Genomic DNA, 13,719 nt, shown 5'->3' with positions numbered 1-13,719 from the left:
GTTTAGAAATAACAGAAAAATTTGTTTTATTATTCGAAACTACAAAAAATAAATAAAATTACATAATACTTTTGAACTTCCAAATGAACAGAAAACACGAGTAGGAAAAAGTTGATGTCTTTATGAGACAATTTTTTAAGACAAATTTTTTTGTCGTTGTCAATCGTTGGTCGAACAGAATCATATATCATAGTAGCAGAACAGAACAAAAGAAAGAAATGGAGGATGAAATTATATAGGATTTTGTAAGGCGGTATATTTTTCTACTTTCAGAAATTCTACTTTCAGAATTGAAGAAGAAAGGATCATTCAAATAGCAAACGTTTGTCAATTTAATTTTCGAAATTAATCACATACTTTTTTTTTTTTTTGAATAACCATTAAGTTCTTTGTACCTGTTGGCAGTTTCAAAATAAAATAATAATAAAGAAGAATTATGCATGTGAGAAAATAAAAAGTTGCAGATTGGACCAAAAGGAGGCTGGCGCGAGAGGGCTCAATTTGGTTCGTGTTGCCTATAACATGTGGATGCGCTCTCAAGTCTATTGAGGTTTGATTTGTACCCTCATGCACGAGACACACTTCTAGTTAGTTATTAGTTAAGATCTTGTAAATGGCATTGAGATTGCTTTATAACCCTTTGAATTCCTCACAAAGAGGCAATGTGAGATTGGGTTTTTATACCTCAACAATATCATTTCAAGTGACTTGCTTTGAAAATCAATTTCTTATTAATTATTCATTATTTATGGCTTCTGAGATTATAATATGTCGTTGGAAGGTCTCGTAGACTAAAATAGAAAAATAACTTAGTTGTTCAAAATTCCATCTATCCATTATATTTTTTAAGTTTTGAGTATACAAAATAATCATTATAGATGGTGTAAGAGTCAAAAAGGGATTCATATCAAAATGAAAATGAAGCTTTCTATTTTTCAGTATGGATCACAGTTTGATCTAACGTGTTCTACTCGTTATTCACCCAACGATTGGTTGGAGATTTCCGTATCGGAATCTTCTCCATCTGAGGCTATTCGGCTATTAACAAGAATTTAACAAGATAGTTAGTTGTTATTATGAAATTTAGTCATCAATGTGTTACTCGTTAACTTTACGTTTGAAATCAATTTTTTTCAGTTTAAAATTAGATTTTTACAGTAAGTATGCATTACATATTTATATATAATTGTTTTACAACTATTACAATTTTAAATACATATGAAATGATTTTAACTATGTATTTTTTAAGGATGACATATGATCAAAACCGGATATATGAGTATTCTAAATTTTTTCCGGAATTTAGTTCAATGCTTCTTATAATCTGAAAATATAGCTTTGGTATTAATTCATTCAGAAATATAATAATTACTGACTTTTGGTATAATTAATACAAATGGGTCCATAGCTCAGTGGTAGAGCATTTGACTGCAGATCAAGAGGTCACCGGTTCGAATCCGGTTGGGCCCTTTTTTTATCTCAAAAGTCATTTTCTGGTTCGAATCCGGTATAAGAAATTTTTTTTCTCATCCGCTTTTATGGTTAATTTTTTTCTCATCTTTGTTCGTTCGGTTATTTGCACCGAACCTTTTTAATCTCAAAGTCCTCTTCCGGTTCGAACCTGGTATAAGAATTTTTATCTCATCCTTTTTTATGCTTAATTATTTTCTCATCTTTGTTCGTTCGGTTATTTGCAGCTAAAATTGTTAATTATTGTAGAAAATCATAAACCGCAATTAAGCTATGAATAAAGTTATCCATAAAGAATCCTTCGGTTGGTCCCTTTTTAATCTCAAAAGTCATTTTCTGGTTCGAATCCGGTATAAGAAATTTTTTTCTCCTCCTTTTTCATGGTTAACTTTTTTCTCATCTTTGTTCGTTCGGTTATTTGCTACGGGCCTTTTTAATCTCAAAGTCCTCTTCCTGTTCGAACCCGGTATAAGAATTTTTTTCTCATCTTTGTTCGTTCGGTTATTTGCAGCTAAAATTGTTAATTTTGGTTAATTATTATAGAAAATCATAAACCGCAATTAAGCTATGAATAAAGTTATTCCATAAAGAATCCTTCGGTTGGGCCCTTTTTAATCTCAAAGTCCTCTTCCGGTTCAAACCCGGTATAAGAATTTTTTTCTCATCCTTGTCTTTCGGTTATTTGCAGCAACAATTGTTAATTTTGGTTAATCATTGTGGAAAATCATAAACTGCAATTAAGCTATGAATAAAGTTATTCCATAAAGAATCCTTCAGTTGCCCCCTTTTTAATCTCAAAGTCCTCTTCTGGTTCGAACCCGGTATAAGAATTTTTTCTCATGGTTATTTGCAGCTAAAATTGTTAATTTTGGTTAATTATTGTAGAAAATCATAAACCGCAATTAAACTATGAATAAATTTATTTCATAAAGAATCGTTTTTTATACCAATTTTAATAATTTTATCTAATACTAGAAGGATACCTCGCTTCGCTTCGGTTAAAAGAATAACTTTATTTATTTAATAAATCTAAATTATTTATCAAATAATAAATTTGCATTTAAAAAAATGAAATTGCCAATTCTTCCATCAATAAAAAGAATATAAAAAATATTGAAATAGAAAATAATATTTTCAATTGGTAAAATATAAATTTCTTTCATTTGATTGGAATGTAATAAACTGAAGGTTTTTATGTTTATGCTTATAATAGGCTGTTTAAGGATATTTTTGTGCCTTGCAAATTTATGCAATTAATGTTCTATCTATTAATGAAGGCCAAATTTAACTTAAAACATTTTTGAAGAATTATAAAGTTTTTTTTCTTTGAAAAAAAAGGAGAAATATAGATTTAGAACATACAAAATGGTGTAAATTTAACTGCTACAGTTTATCGATAAAATTATTTGGAAAGTCCGATGTGACAGTTAAAATATTGCAGTAAGGTAGATCTAAAATTGACCGTGCATGAAAACGTTAGGATTAAATTTATACTGTTTATATATGTTGAGATAAAATCTGTATTTTTTAAAAAATGTTAGGATCAAATTTGACCTTTATCCTTTATACATTCAACCTGTAATAATTTATAAATTTACATAGACTCTGCTCTATTTGTGTGATGACCCATAATTTTTTTCCTATGATGAAACTCATATTCTGCAATCCGGAGAGGGAAAAAATAATAGCCAGAGGAAGGCAAAAACGAAAGAAAGGATGAAAAGGCAGTGAGAGACGGGAACGAAAGAAGAAAGGCAAGAAGTACAAGTACAATTAAACCATTAAACTTTATCTATTTTAAGAATTAAGCTCATGTTCAATTATTTTTTCATATTGAGCTATTGATTATTGAGTTTGTTATGGATTTGGCTCTTATTTAACTTTTCCATCGAGTTTGGGAAAGGAGAATATCGATTTGACGATTATAATGCTGAAAATCACAAAATGAGAGAGGAAAAGATCGAATTTGGAAGAATCTACTGGAAATTAATTTATGTAATTTCTTGTTACTTTTTACTCTTTATCTATCCTAATTAATAAACTTTTATTTTTATTTGTCTACGTCAATAAGCCGAATCGCCCTAATGATACGTGTCATCGATGAAAAAGTTAAATAAGGATCGAATTCATAACAAAATCAATGATCAATGATTCAATATGGAAAAATAATTATCAAGAGTTTAATCCTTAAATAGATAAAGTTCAGAAGCTTAATTATGTTTTTGTGAAAAAAAAAAAGAAAAAAAAGAAAGAGGCGTGAAATACTAAAGATGGAAGTCGGGAGTAATTAGAAGCCCTAATAATGTTCTAAAACGACACCGTTTAACACCTGGTTAGATGGGAGCTGTGAAGAAAAAAAGAAATTAGCAAGGATGGATGTGGAAGTAAATTTTAAGGGTAAATGTGGCAGAAGAAAAACGACACCGTTTAACACCCGGTTAGATGGGGAGCTGTGAAGAAAAAATGAAATTAGCAAGGATAGATGTGGAAGTAAATTTTAAGGGTAAATCTGACTGAGAATTTTTTGGAATTGGCACTGTTCAATCCAATTTTATAAGTATATATAATTATATAGATATTATCCATTTTAATTTGAATCCCAATAATTACAGTCTAACGGCTTTAAATCACTTTTATTTATTAATATAGCCAAATAACTCATTCTTCTCTCTTCATTTCCAACATAGAATTTAGTTCATTCCTAACTGTCATCATCTTTTAAAACCGCTCTTTACTCATACCTTCCAATTTGATACCATCTCTTCAAGACCGGGTTATTACAATGAACTGGATATCAATTTTGTTTTTGAACTTGCGGTTTTTTTTTTTTTAATCAAATTAGTTGAAAAGGGCACTTATCAGTGGAAATCGGCACATGTAAAAATAAAAAGACAAAACACGTATTTGAGTGTCTGATTAATTCATTTTTATTGATTAAGCCCTTAAACTTTTAAATAAATACACTAAGCCATTGATCAATTTTCTTTAACACATCAAACCCTGTTAGACAGACCAGCCATATAATTAATTGAAACTCTGTTTAACAAAAACAATGCGTAAAACTGTCAGTATATCACTATTCTTCTAAACTAAAACAGTTAAGAAATTATTGCACGTGAAATCTATATGTCAATTGACGTGTTAAAATAGTAACATGTAACTGGATCGTTTAAAAAGGTTTAATGTGTTAAAAGATAAATGATCACAACCTTAATGTCGCATTTAAAAGGTTAAGAGCTTAATCAGTAAAAATTAAATTCACCAGGGCTTAATTTTTCAAATAAAAACTACTAATTATATGCATCATGTTTGGACTAAAAATAACGAGTTATGAACTAAATTATATACAAAGTTCATTGTGTAGCAAATTAATTGTGAGCGCTAAATCGAAAGACTGACACCATTATCATTTTTGTTGCCTTTACATCAAATAATCACGTTGACTTTATAAATCATGTAACACAATTATCAAATAACAACCCGTTTTGACACCTTTATAATTAACTCTCTAAAAAATCAGCTATAGAGGACGTTTAGAGAAAGCGAGAGAAGTAAACTAGTAATAGCATCTTTCAATCACTTCAACCACAAAAACTGAGATGGTTACAACTAGGTAACCACATTGCATCACACGCCAGCATTTCCTTTCATAAAAACTATAGAACAGGAGCTACAAAATTATATTATGACACAAGCTATCAGCTATCTGTAAGCTCAGACTGTGCTCCAAGACTAAAGTTTGGCATAAATCTTAAATGCTATAGCTCAAATTTTGCACATTATGGGAGCAAAGAGCATTACACATCCAAAATCAAGAGCATGTACCCTATATATATATATATATATATATGCAATGTTGTTGAGTTGATTGAACCCCGAGCCAAACCCCCCATCTCTGATTATTTCGCATAACGGCTTGACGCAGCCTACTAAATATCACCTGTGTCTTGAACCTACAAAGTTTTCTGATTGTGGAACAAAGCTCTAAACCACCTGTAATATATATATATATATACTAGCATAATAGGAACGGAGCAATTCCGCCTGTACCTGACCGATCTATCACATTAGGCTGTAACCAGAAAAATTATATATACATTTTACTAGAAAATCAGCTATGTTTACGCGAGCATGAGAAGTAACCTAGTATCTCTCAATCACTTCAAGTTCAACAAGACAACTGACTTCTATCAAATAACAGTAGTTCACACAGAACCACAAGACATACACTAAAATTAACTCATAAGGAAAAGACAACCATATTTGCATCCACGGACTAACGCTTGCATTTCTGCAATCCCAGTAATACACAATGTTATTATGTTTATATGCTTCTCAGGAATGGATTTGCATTTCTTCATACATATATAGTAATAATCTCAACATTGCCATTATATAGAGAGAAAACTAAAGGTTATAGAATACGTTTAGGGAGAAGTAAATTAGCGTCTCTTAATTACTTCACCCAGACAACTGACGTGTATCAATTGATGGTAGTTCTAAAATTACCACTAGGTATTTACTGCAATCAAATTACAGTAACAACCAATCCCTAAGGTGCCGTTTGGTAAGATGTAATGACCTTCGTAATGGAATGACCATTACATTGAAAGCTCATTACCATGTTTGGTTGCATGTTACAATTTCATTGTAATGGAATGAGAAAACATTGAGTTAAATTTTATTGAAGAAACCTTGTAATCCCCATTACATGGAAAAATGACTTGAATTCTCATTACATTGTCATCTAACCTCTCATTTCTCAAATCTCACTTCTCATTCTTGTCAAAAACGCAAAAAGTAGAAAAACATGAAAATTGAAAACGAGAAAAATGAAAAACCGAAAAACCGAAAAACCGAAAAAATGCGAAAAATGAAAAAAAGATGAAAAACCGGAGAAATGAGAAAATAGAAAAACGGTGAAAAATGTTAAAAATGGAAATTAAAAGAAACAAGAAAAATGTAAAAAATATGAAAAGGCGAAAAACTATATACTAAAATATTGATTTCGGTTAATCTAATTTTGTATTTGATTTCGATTCGATTTTTCACATTTTTCGTTGATTTTAATTATGTAAATAAAATTTTATGATTGTATTTAATTAGGAAAATATAAGTATTGTAATGGTTATTACATTACATCATAATTGTCAATCAAACATGGTAATAGAATCACTATTCCATTCCATTACATTACAACTTTGATTACATTACAACCTTGATTACATTACATTGCATTACGGCATACCAAACGGACCCTAAGTGATCTAACTATTAGTTGACGTTTGCAATAACTAACCGAAGCCTTGATGACATAGACATTGCCTTATGGAGCACATCTGTTTCTGATTTGGCTAAATAACATCATTCCAGAGATGGGGGACTAAAAACATTAAGCTCATTTGGAATGCCTCAGAAAATATGGCGTGGTTTGAGAGGCAAACAGAACAAAAATAACATCATCAGGACCTAAAATTCTAGCATTACAGGTAAAATGGAACACCATGAGGCACAAAAAAGACTATATACTTTGAACCACAGTCTATCAGCAAATAGAACTCTAGGGGTCAATACTGTAACTGGAATTGGAGGGGTGAGCCAGGCCACTGCTATAGTGCAACGCAGTGGCGACTCTTGAAGACCCTAATGGCAAGCCATTAATATAGGACTTCCCCCTAAAAAAATTAATTTAATATCGTGTGAACCATTGGTCCACGTATCAGATATTAAACTGATAAGAACAGATACTACACTTGATCTTAGCCAAAAGGCCGAGAAAGGTATGCTTTTACTTGTGTTAGGTTTCTCCTTTTATATTTCACTTCTTGGTCCTCAGAGAGCTTTCTTTCCAATGTGGGATTTTTGTATACACTAGCAACAACTAGCTTTCCCTCTGTTCCCCTTAGTAAGTTAAAATCATCATCTAGCATATCAAGATGGCAATAATGCTTCACATCAAAATAGCAAGCCGGTAGCTTACATTCATTACAGAAATCTTCATGGTTAACAAGAAGGTCTGCACTACATACAGAGAAACAATCAACACTGGCATGATGCAAAGCAAACAAAGGATAATAATTAACAGACAAGAATCCAACATCATTAACATAATTCCAGAGCAGGAGAGGTTTGAAGACTAAACTTCATTCCTCACAAGATGTGATAAAAATTGATGCAAAAGGCTAAACACATGGCGAGCAAATTCCAAAAGGAAACCAACCTATGATTGATGGAAAAAAGTTAATCTATATGAGTATTTTCAGTTAATCTATATTCAGAACCTCTCTGGCCATACCTATGATTGATGGAAACCGCACCCCTGCTAATTAAATTCCCCTGAAAATTGAGAAAACTTAGCCTCCAATAAGGCAACGGATGACCCGAAGTATCAAGACAAATGTTGAAATGTAAGCATCAGATGAACAAACTTAGTTCAAGAATGTGCGACACAACCAGTCAAGATTCTGATAGTAGACGTCCAGAATAATAAATAAAAATGAACTCCCTTGAAAAAATCAACTAGGTTTCGGAAGAGCAGGACAGCTAAACTTTAACAAAAAAACATACACTAGAATTAGGTTACAAGGAAAAGACAACCACATTCCATCCATCAACTGACGCATGCATTCTGTAATCCCAATAAGACACATTGTGATTTTGTTTATCGGCTTCTCAGCAATGGCATTTGCAGTTCTTCCTCCATATGGAGTAATAATCAACATTCGCAGTATATGATCATATGTTGAGACTTTTGGATATCCAATTTAATATTTTTTATTATGTTGAAACAATAAAACAAATTAATGAGCATATGATCTCCATGATTTGAACTTTGAAGTGGCACAGTCTCAAAAGCATGACAAAATGAAACTACAACTTCCAGTTATTCATATGCCCAAACAAAAACCTCCTTTTCAACACACATACTAGTGAACAAAGCGAGTTCAAAACTAGTTCAAATTTGACGAAAACCTAAATGGCACCTTCGCCATTTTTACCTTGGAATGGATGCCGATGGCTGAAAAACATAAACAGCGAATCCAGTAGAAAACTTTTGCCTCCAACAGAAAAAAAAATCGTATCCCTAATCGATAACGAGAAATAATGATTAATGAATATCATATTCCAAGAGAAGCAAAGCTCAATCAATAAACAAACAATCGCTTTTTGCTGAACTAATGAAATGATATAGCTAGGATAACAGGAACACAAACTAGAACTAGGATTGGAAGGGGCTGCGCGAACGCAGGCCCCCACTACCACAAATTATGACGTAAGCTCTCCCTCTTGGGGAGACTTTAAGGAAGCACCCCTCCAGGGTGCAATGGAGGTCACAACCCTAGGCCATGAGTCTCATTGATCACCCATTGACCCCGTCCAGGTAAGTATATTGCTCTATCGATCTAGAGTCTAATTTATACCCTGATGCTTCATTGTTCTGGTCACGCGTTTCCGATGTGGGATTCTCTCTCCACAGGCTAGATGTATGAGCCGGATCCCTATGGTTCGCTGTCCAGGGGATAGAGAGAGGAACATAGAACAAAAATCTCCTTTCACTAGCTCTCTTATGATACGCAGAGAATATTTAAAGAGAAGGAAGAAGAATCTAAACAGAGAGAAGATTCTGCAAATTCATTTCTTAATGAGCTCATTACCGGAGATGCTAAATAACCGGATAGACGCTCAAGCACGCTACGTGTGGCTTACAGAAATAACAAACTCACTAGAGACAAAATTAATCAAAACACCTAAACAAGTTAAAACGACTAACAATCAAATTCCACATAACAATTTCTCCCCCTTAAGAACCTTGTCCTCAAGGTTCAAGAACTTGAAAAAGCTGGATAACGCTGCTGAATGTCAAATGCAAATTCTCAAGTGAATTCTCCAGGATCCCTAACCAGTGAACAAGTATCTTCGTAGCAGCTTGGTTGCCTCTTTTTACCAATTTCCTAACCAGTATTGCTATTGGAAACGGTTCTGCATTATAATTGTTTGGAAGCTGAGTAGAAGACATGACTTGAGTTGACACCTTCTTAAGTTGTGAAACGTGGAAAAGTGGATGTATTGAAGAGCCAGAAGGAAATTTGAGCCTGTAAGCTACCTTCCCGATCTTATCTTCAACCACATAGGGACCATAGAACAATGGAGCAAGTTTCTGACTCATCCTGAACACAGTAATCTGCTGCCTATAAGGTCGCAGCTTAACAAAGACCTCATCTCCAGTATCTGTCCTGTGCAAATCAGCTTGTTGTTTCATACGATAATGAGCCCTCTTCAATTGTTCCAACAATGAAATTATTAAATTCTTTTAGTTATTCATATACCCAAGCAAAATATTCCTTTTAATGCCTAAAAATCAATGAAAGGAGTTTAAACAACTTCAAGTTTTTTTGTAAAACACCCTAAAAGGAACATCTGCAATTTCACCTAGAAACGCCTTCTAGACAAACAATGCAAACAAAAAGGATAATGACTTCTCTGGTCAGCCAACAACAAATCCCTAAATGATCAACAGTGGGTGCACTCCTACATAAGGCACATAATGGAACACCATAAGGACCTAAAACTCAGCATTACAGGTAAAATGGAACACGATCAGCACAAAAAAGATTAAATACTATTAGCAAATTTACCCCTGATGTCTAACTCAATGAAGGAACGCTCTCTTGTGTGAGCAAATTGACCCCTAAAACAGTCTGACACCAATCTATTAGCTCCAATATCAACAAGTCCCATGCTATTTCAAATAGAAGTCAACAAATTGAAAATCAAAAGCTCTAAAAATTGAACACGAGGGGCGAGAAAGGCAAAATGGCGACTCTTGAAGACCCTAATGGCAAGCCATTAATATAGGCCTTCCCCCTTAAAAAATTAATTTAATATCGTGTGGACCATTGGTCCACATATCAGATATTAAACTGATAAGAACAGATATTACACTTGATCTTAGCCAAACGGCCGAGAAAGGTATGATTCTACCATTGTTAGGCTTCTCTCTTTATATTTCACTTCTTGGTCCTCAAAGAGTTTCTTTCCAATGTGGGATGTTTCTAAAGTAAATGACACACTTCCTCACTCACTTTCAACAATTTTATCCGCTGAATATCAGACCCAAGGCAAAGTATTTCCATCAAACAACAATTATATCAGCTGAATACCATATCTAAGGCAAAGTTTATCTGCTGATTCCTCCATATGGACTAATAATCAACATTCTCATTCCAGAGAGGGAGGGACTAAACACATTAAGCTCATTCAAGTGCCTCAGAAGAGAGGATAATTGACAAAGATTGTGCAGTTTGAGGGAAAACAAAACAAAAAAATAACCTCATTTGGATGTCCAATTAAATATTTTGATTATGTTGAAACAATAAAACAAATTAACAAGCATCTAATTCTCCATGATTTGAACTTTGAAGTGACTCAGTTTCAAAAGCATGGACAAAATGAAACTATAACTCCTTCCAGTTATTCATATACCCAAACAAAAACTTCCTTGCAACACATAATAATGAACAAAGGGAGTTCAAAATTTGATGAAAACCTAAAACCAGTTCAATTTTACCTTGCAATGTCTACAGCACGAAAGAAGAAGCTGAAAAACATAGCCAGTAGATCATCATTGCCACAACGTAGCCTCGAACAGTAGGAATCGAATCCCTAATTGATAACAAGAAATAATGGTTAATGAATATCATCTTCCAATGGAAGCATAAAAAACATACACATCGGGAATATAGCATAAACTCACCTTGTACATGGAGTCAATTAGATGAACAAAAAACTGAAACTGGAATTGGAAGGGGGCCGCGCGAACGCAGGCCCCCACTGGCACAAATAATGACGTAAGCTCTCTCTCTTGGGGAGACTTTAGGGAAGCACCCCTCCAGAGTGCAATGGAGATCACTACCCTAGGCCATGAGCCTCATTGATCACCCATTGACCCCGTCCAGGTAAGTATGTTTCTCCTTCGATCTTCAGTCTCATTTATACGGTTGCTGCTTCATTATCCTGCTCGTGCTTTCCGATGTGGGATTTTCTCTCCGGGCTTTTCTTCCACTGTTACGATGAGTTACGACCGGCTACTGAAAATTAAAAAATCAGTGGGAGGAATAATGATTTCTTTAAGGGGACAACATGGATATTGTCGATCTAGACAGGAACCAGTTTGAACACCCTAGTTCCATATCCTAACTCCAATCCTCCCCATCTACAGTACTTTATTTCTTGATCATTGTGAGTGAGATCGTTTTCGTTCGGGAAAATTACAAAATTGGATTAAATTAGGAGAACCATTTATATTTTTAACTAATTTACTCAAACCATTATATATTTAGACTGTGTTCCCAAAATTGGATCAGTTTTGTTGATTTTTAAGAGAAATAAACGTGGCATTGCCTTTATTTCTTTAAAAATAGACCACAATTATAAATCTTCATCTTCAACCTCCTACTCTGCAGTTGTGTTCGACAGAAACTGTAATATTTTTTTTGTTTTGGCCGGAATTCATGAGGACAAACATATATGGGGGTTTAAAATTCAATGCGGTCAAGTACCCATATTCCCCCGCTATAGATCTGTCTCTAATTACAGTTATACTCTTTACACTTCTCAATAAATTTCATATTTTTATATTTTAAAATGTTTCAAATTGTATAATTTTCACATAAACTCGCCAACTTTTAAATTATACAATTTGACTAAAATATAAATAGTCGTAAAAAAGGGGATGTTTATACTTTTAATAATAGCTATTTGATAAAAATATATTGACTAATATATTCAGGATTAATCAAATATTTCTATCTCTTGCAAAACTTTAATACCCTTGAATATTATAGTGTTTATCAAGCAATTTGATCACTAAACAATTCCAGCATTTACCGTAATACATACTTAAAATTTATTAATCCAATTTTTTTAGCCTTTTCAAGATTGAACACTATTATATATGCTAGTTAAAATTATTAAAGGGTAAATATTTTTGTTAAATTACAGATAGAAGAACATTGATAAAAAAAAACATGCCAAATGTCATTATATTTAGGGGTGAGCAAAACCGAACCGAAAACCGAAAACCGAAAAAACCAAACCGAACCAAACCCAACCAATCCTAACCATTCTTAGTTTGGTTTGGTTTGGTTTCTGATTTTTAAAGATTTCGGTTTTCGGTTTGGTTCGGTTAAAAACCGAAAAACCGAACAAACCGAAATCCATTTAATTAAATTAATAGTTACAGTGTGATATTTATTTCTTTCTTTTCCCTATCTATCTACTAAATCGATCGACAGAACAGAACCCACGCCACATTCTCTCTCACTCACCCTTCAAAAAACCCTAGCCGCCTCCGCCTCAACTCCCTCCCACCGCCGGCGCCACGAAATTTGTTCACCGTCGCCGACTCTACTACTCTATCTAGGTACGTATGTCTCTCTTGATCCTTCGTATTTGTCTCGCTTCTCTATATTTTGCTTTCTCTGAGGTCAATATACCCTGTAAACTTGAGTTTTTATTGATTGGAAATTTGGAATTGGGTTCTCGACTTTGCACAAGAGGTGTTTGATAAATTGTCTGTTAGAGGATACTTCATGTAATATTTATGATGGATGGAGATATCAGGTATGGCATTTGCCAGTTTTATTTATAAACTGAGGAGATTTATGCTATATTTATATCAATCTCCCTTTTTGTCTTTCAGTTTTATGTGTCTTGGCTAAAGATAAAAATGGCTCATTGAACTTGCATTTTATTACGTGCTTGAAATAATATCCACCAGTTCTGAGCAGTTATACTTAATCATCGCCTTCTCTTTTATCTGTAGTATATAACATGTTGTCAATGTTTGTTGCTATACAACAGACCTATTTTGATATTTTCTTTATATTGATGAGCATTCTGAGTGATTTAGATTGAATTAGAAAAACCAGTTTAATGAGGTTAAAAGGTAACTGGTGTTAGGTACACTATTGCGTTATATTGGTAAGCCGAGGGGTTCTTACTCTGGTTTCTTTTTTTGTTTGCTATAGAAATTGTTTGGCTGGACTTTTATTTTTAAAGCCTTTAACTTTGGCATGTTTGGGTTCACCAAGACCTATGCATAGATATTGTTAATTTATTATCACATATTTATCACCAAGACCTGTACACTATATATATATATATATATATATATATATATATATATATATATTTATTTATGTTTAATGTTTTTTATATTTACCATTTTCACTTTGTTGATTTTATCCC

At 33.2% G+C, this 13,719-nt stretch overlaps 1 protein-coding gene, 5 non-coding genes and 1 pseudogene across 8 annotated transcripts; 1 reads left to right on the top strand and 6 right to left on the bottom strand.

The window, feature by feature from the left end:
* The first annotated feature begins 1,398 nt into the window (after window positions 1-1,398).
* On the top strand, window positions 1,399-1,470 carry TRNAC-GCA (transfer RNA cysteine (anticodon GCA)). The gene has a single exon. It is a non-coding gene; the product is annotated as a tRNA-Cys (tRNA).
* Window positions 1,471-4,944: 3,474 nt separating this feature from the next.
* On the bottom strand, window positions 4,945-11,853 carry LOC136207058 (uncharacterized). 3 transcript variants are annotated; one of them, XR_010676552.1, is made up of 3 exons: window positions 11,225-11,853; window positions 11,039-11,133; window positions 4,945-9,699 (listed from the first exon to the last, which is right to left on the bottom strand). XR_010676552.1 is itself a non-coding variant. In XM_065998319.1 (3 exons), exons 1-3 carry the CDS (start codon window positions 11,231-11,233, stop codon window positions 9,287-9,289), a joined length of 522 nt encoding a protein of 173 aa, XP_065854391.1. In that variant the 5' UTR covers window positions 11,234-11,837; the 3' UTR covers window positions 4,945-9,286. The 3 variants fall into 3 exon arrangements, 1 of the variants encoding a protein (XP_065854391.1); XR_010676551.1 differs by having other exon boundaries at window positions 4,945-9,745; window positions 11,225-11,832; XM_065998319.1 differs by having other exon boundaries at window positions 4,945-9,704; window positions 11,225-11,837.
* On the bottom strand, window positions 6,737-6,843 carry LOC136207846 (small nucleolar RNA snoR127; annotated as a pseudogene).
* On the bottom strand, window positions 7,059-7,254 carry LOC136207509 (U2 spliceosomal RNA). Its single transcript, XR_010676656.1, has one exon. It is a non-coding gene; the product is annotated as a U2 spliceosomal RNA (small nuclear RNA).
* On the bottom strand, window positions 8,699-8,859 carry LOC136207790 (U1 spliceosomal RNA). Its single transcript, XR_010676916.1, has one exon. It is a non-coding gene; the product is annotated as a U1 spliceosomal RNA (small nuclear RNA).
* On the bottom strand, window positions 10,253-10,444 carry LOC136207541 (U2 spliceosomal RNA). The gene has a single exon (XR_010676685.1). It is a non-coding gene; the product is annotated as a U2 spliceosomal RNA (small nuclear RNA).
* LOC136207870 (U1 spliceosomal RNA) lies at window positions 11,274-11,434 on the bottom strand. Its single transcript, XR_010676956.1, has one exon. It is a non-coding gene; the product is annotated as a U1 spliceosomal RNA (small nuclear RNA).
* Window positions 11,854-13,719: the final 1,866 nt, after the last annotated feature.

Source organism: Euphorbia lathyris, chromosome 9 (assembly GCF_963576675.1).
Source record: "Euphorbia lathyris chromosome 9, ddEupLath1.1, whole genome shotgun sequence".
NCBI lineage: Eukaryota > Viridiplantae > Streptophyta > Magnoliopsida > Malpighiales > Euphorbiaceae > Euphorbia > Euphorbia lathyris.
The sequence above is the reverse complement of the archived record's forward strand: the minus strand, read 5'-3'. Positions and strand labels throughout refer to the sequence as shown.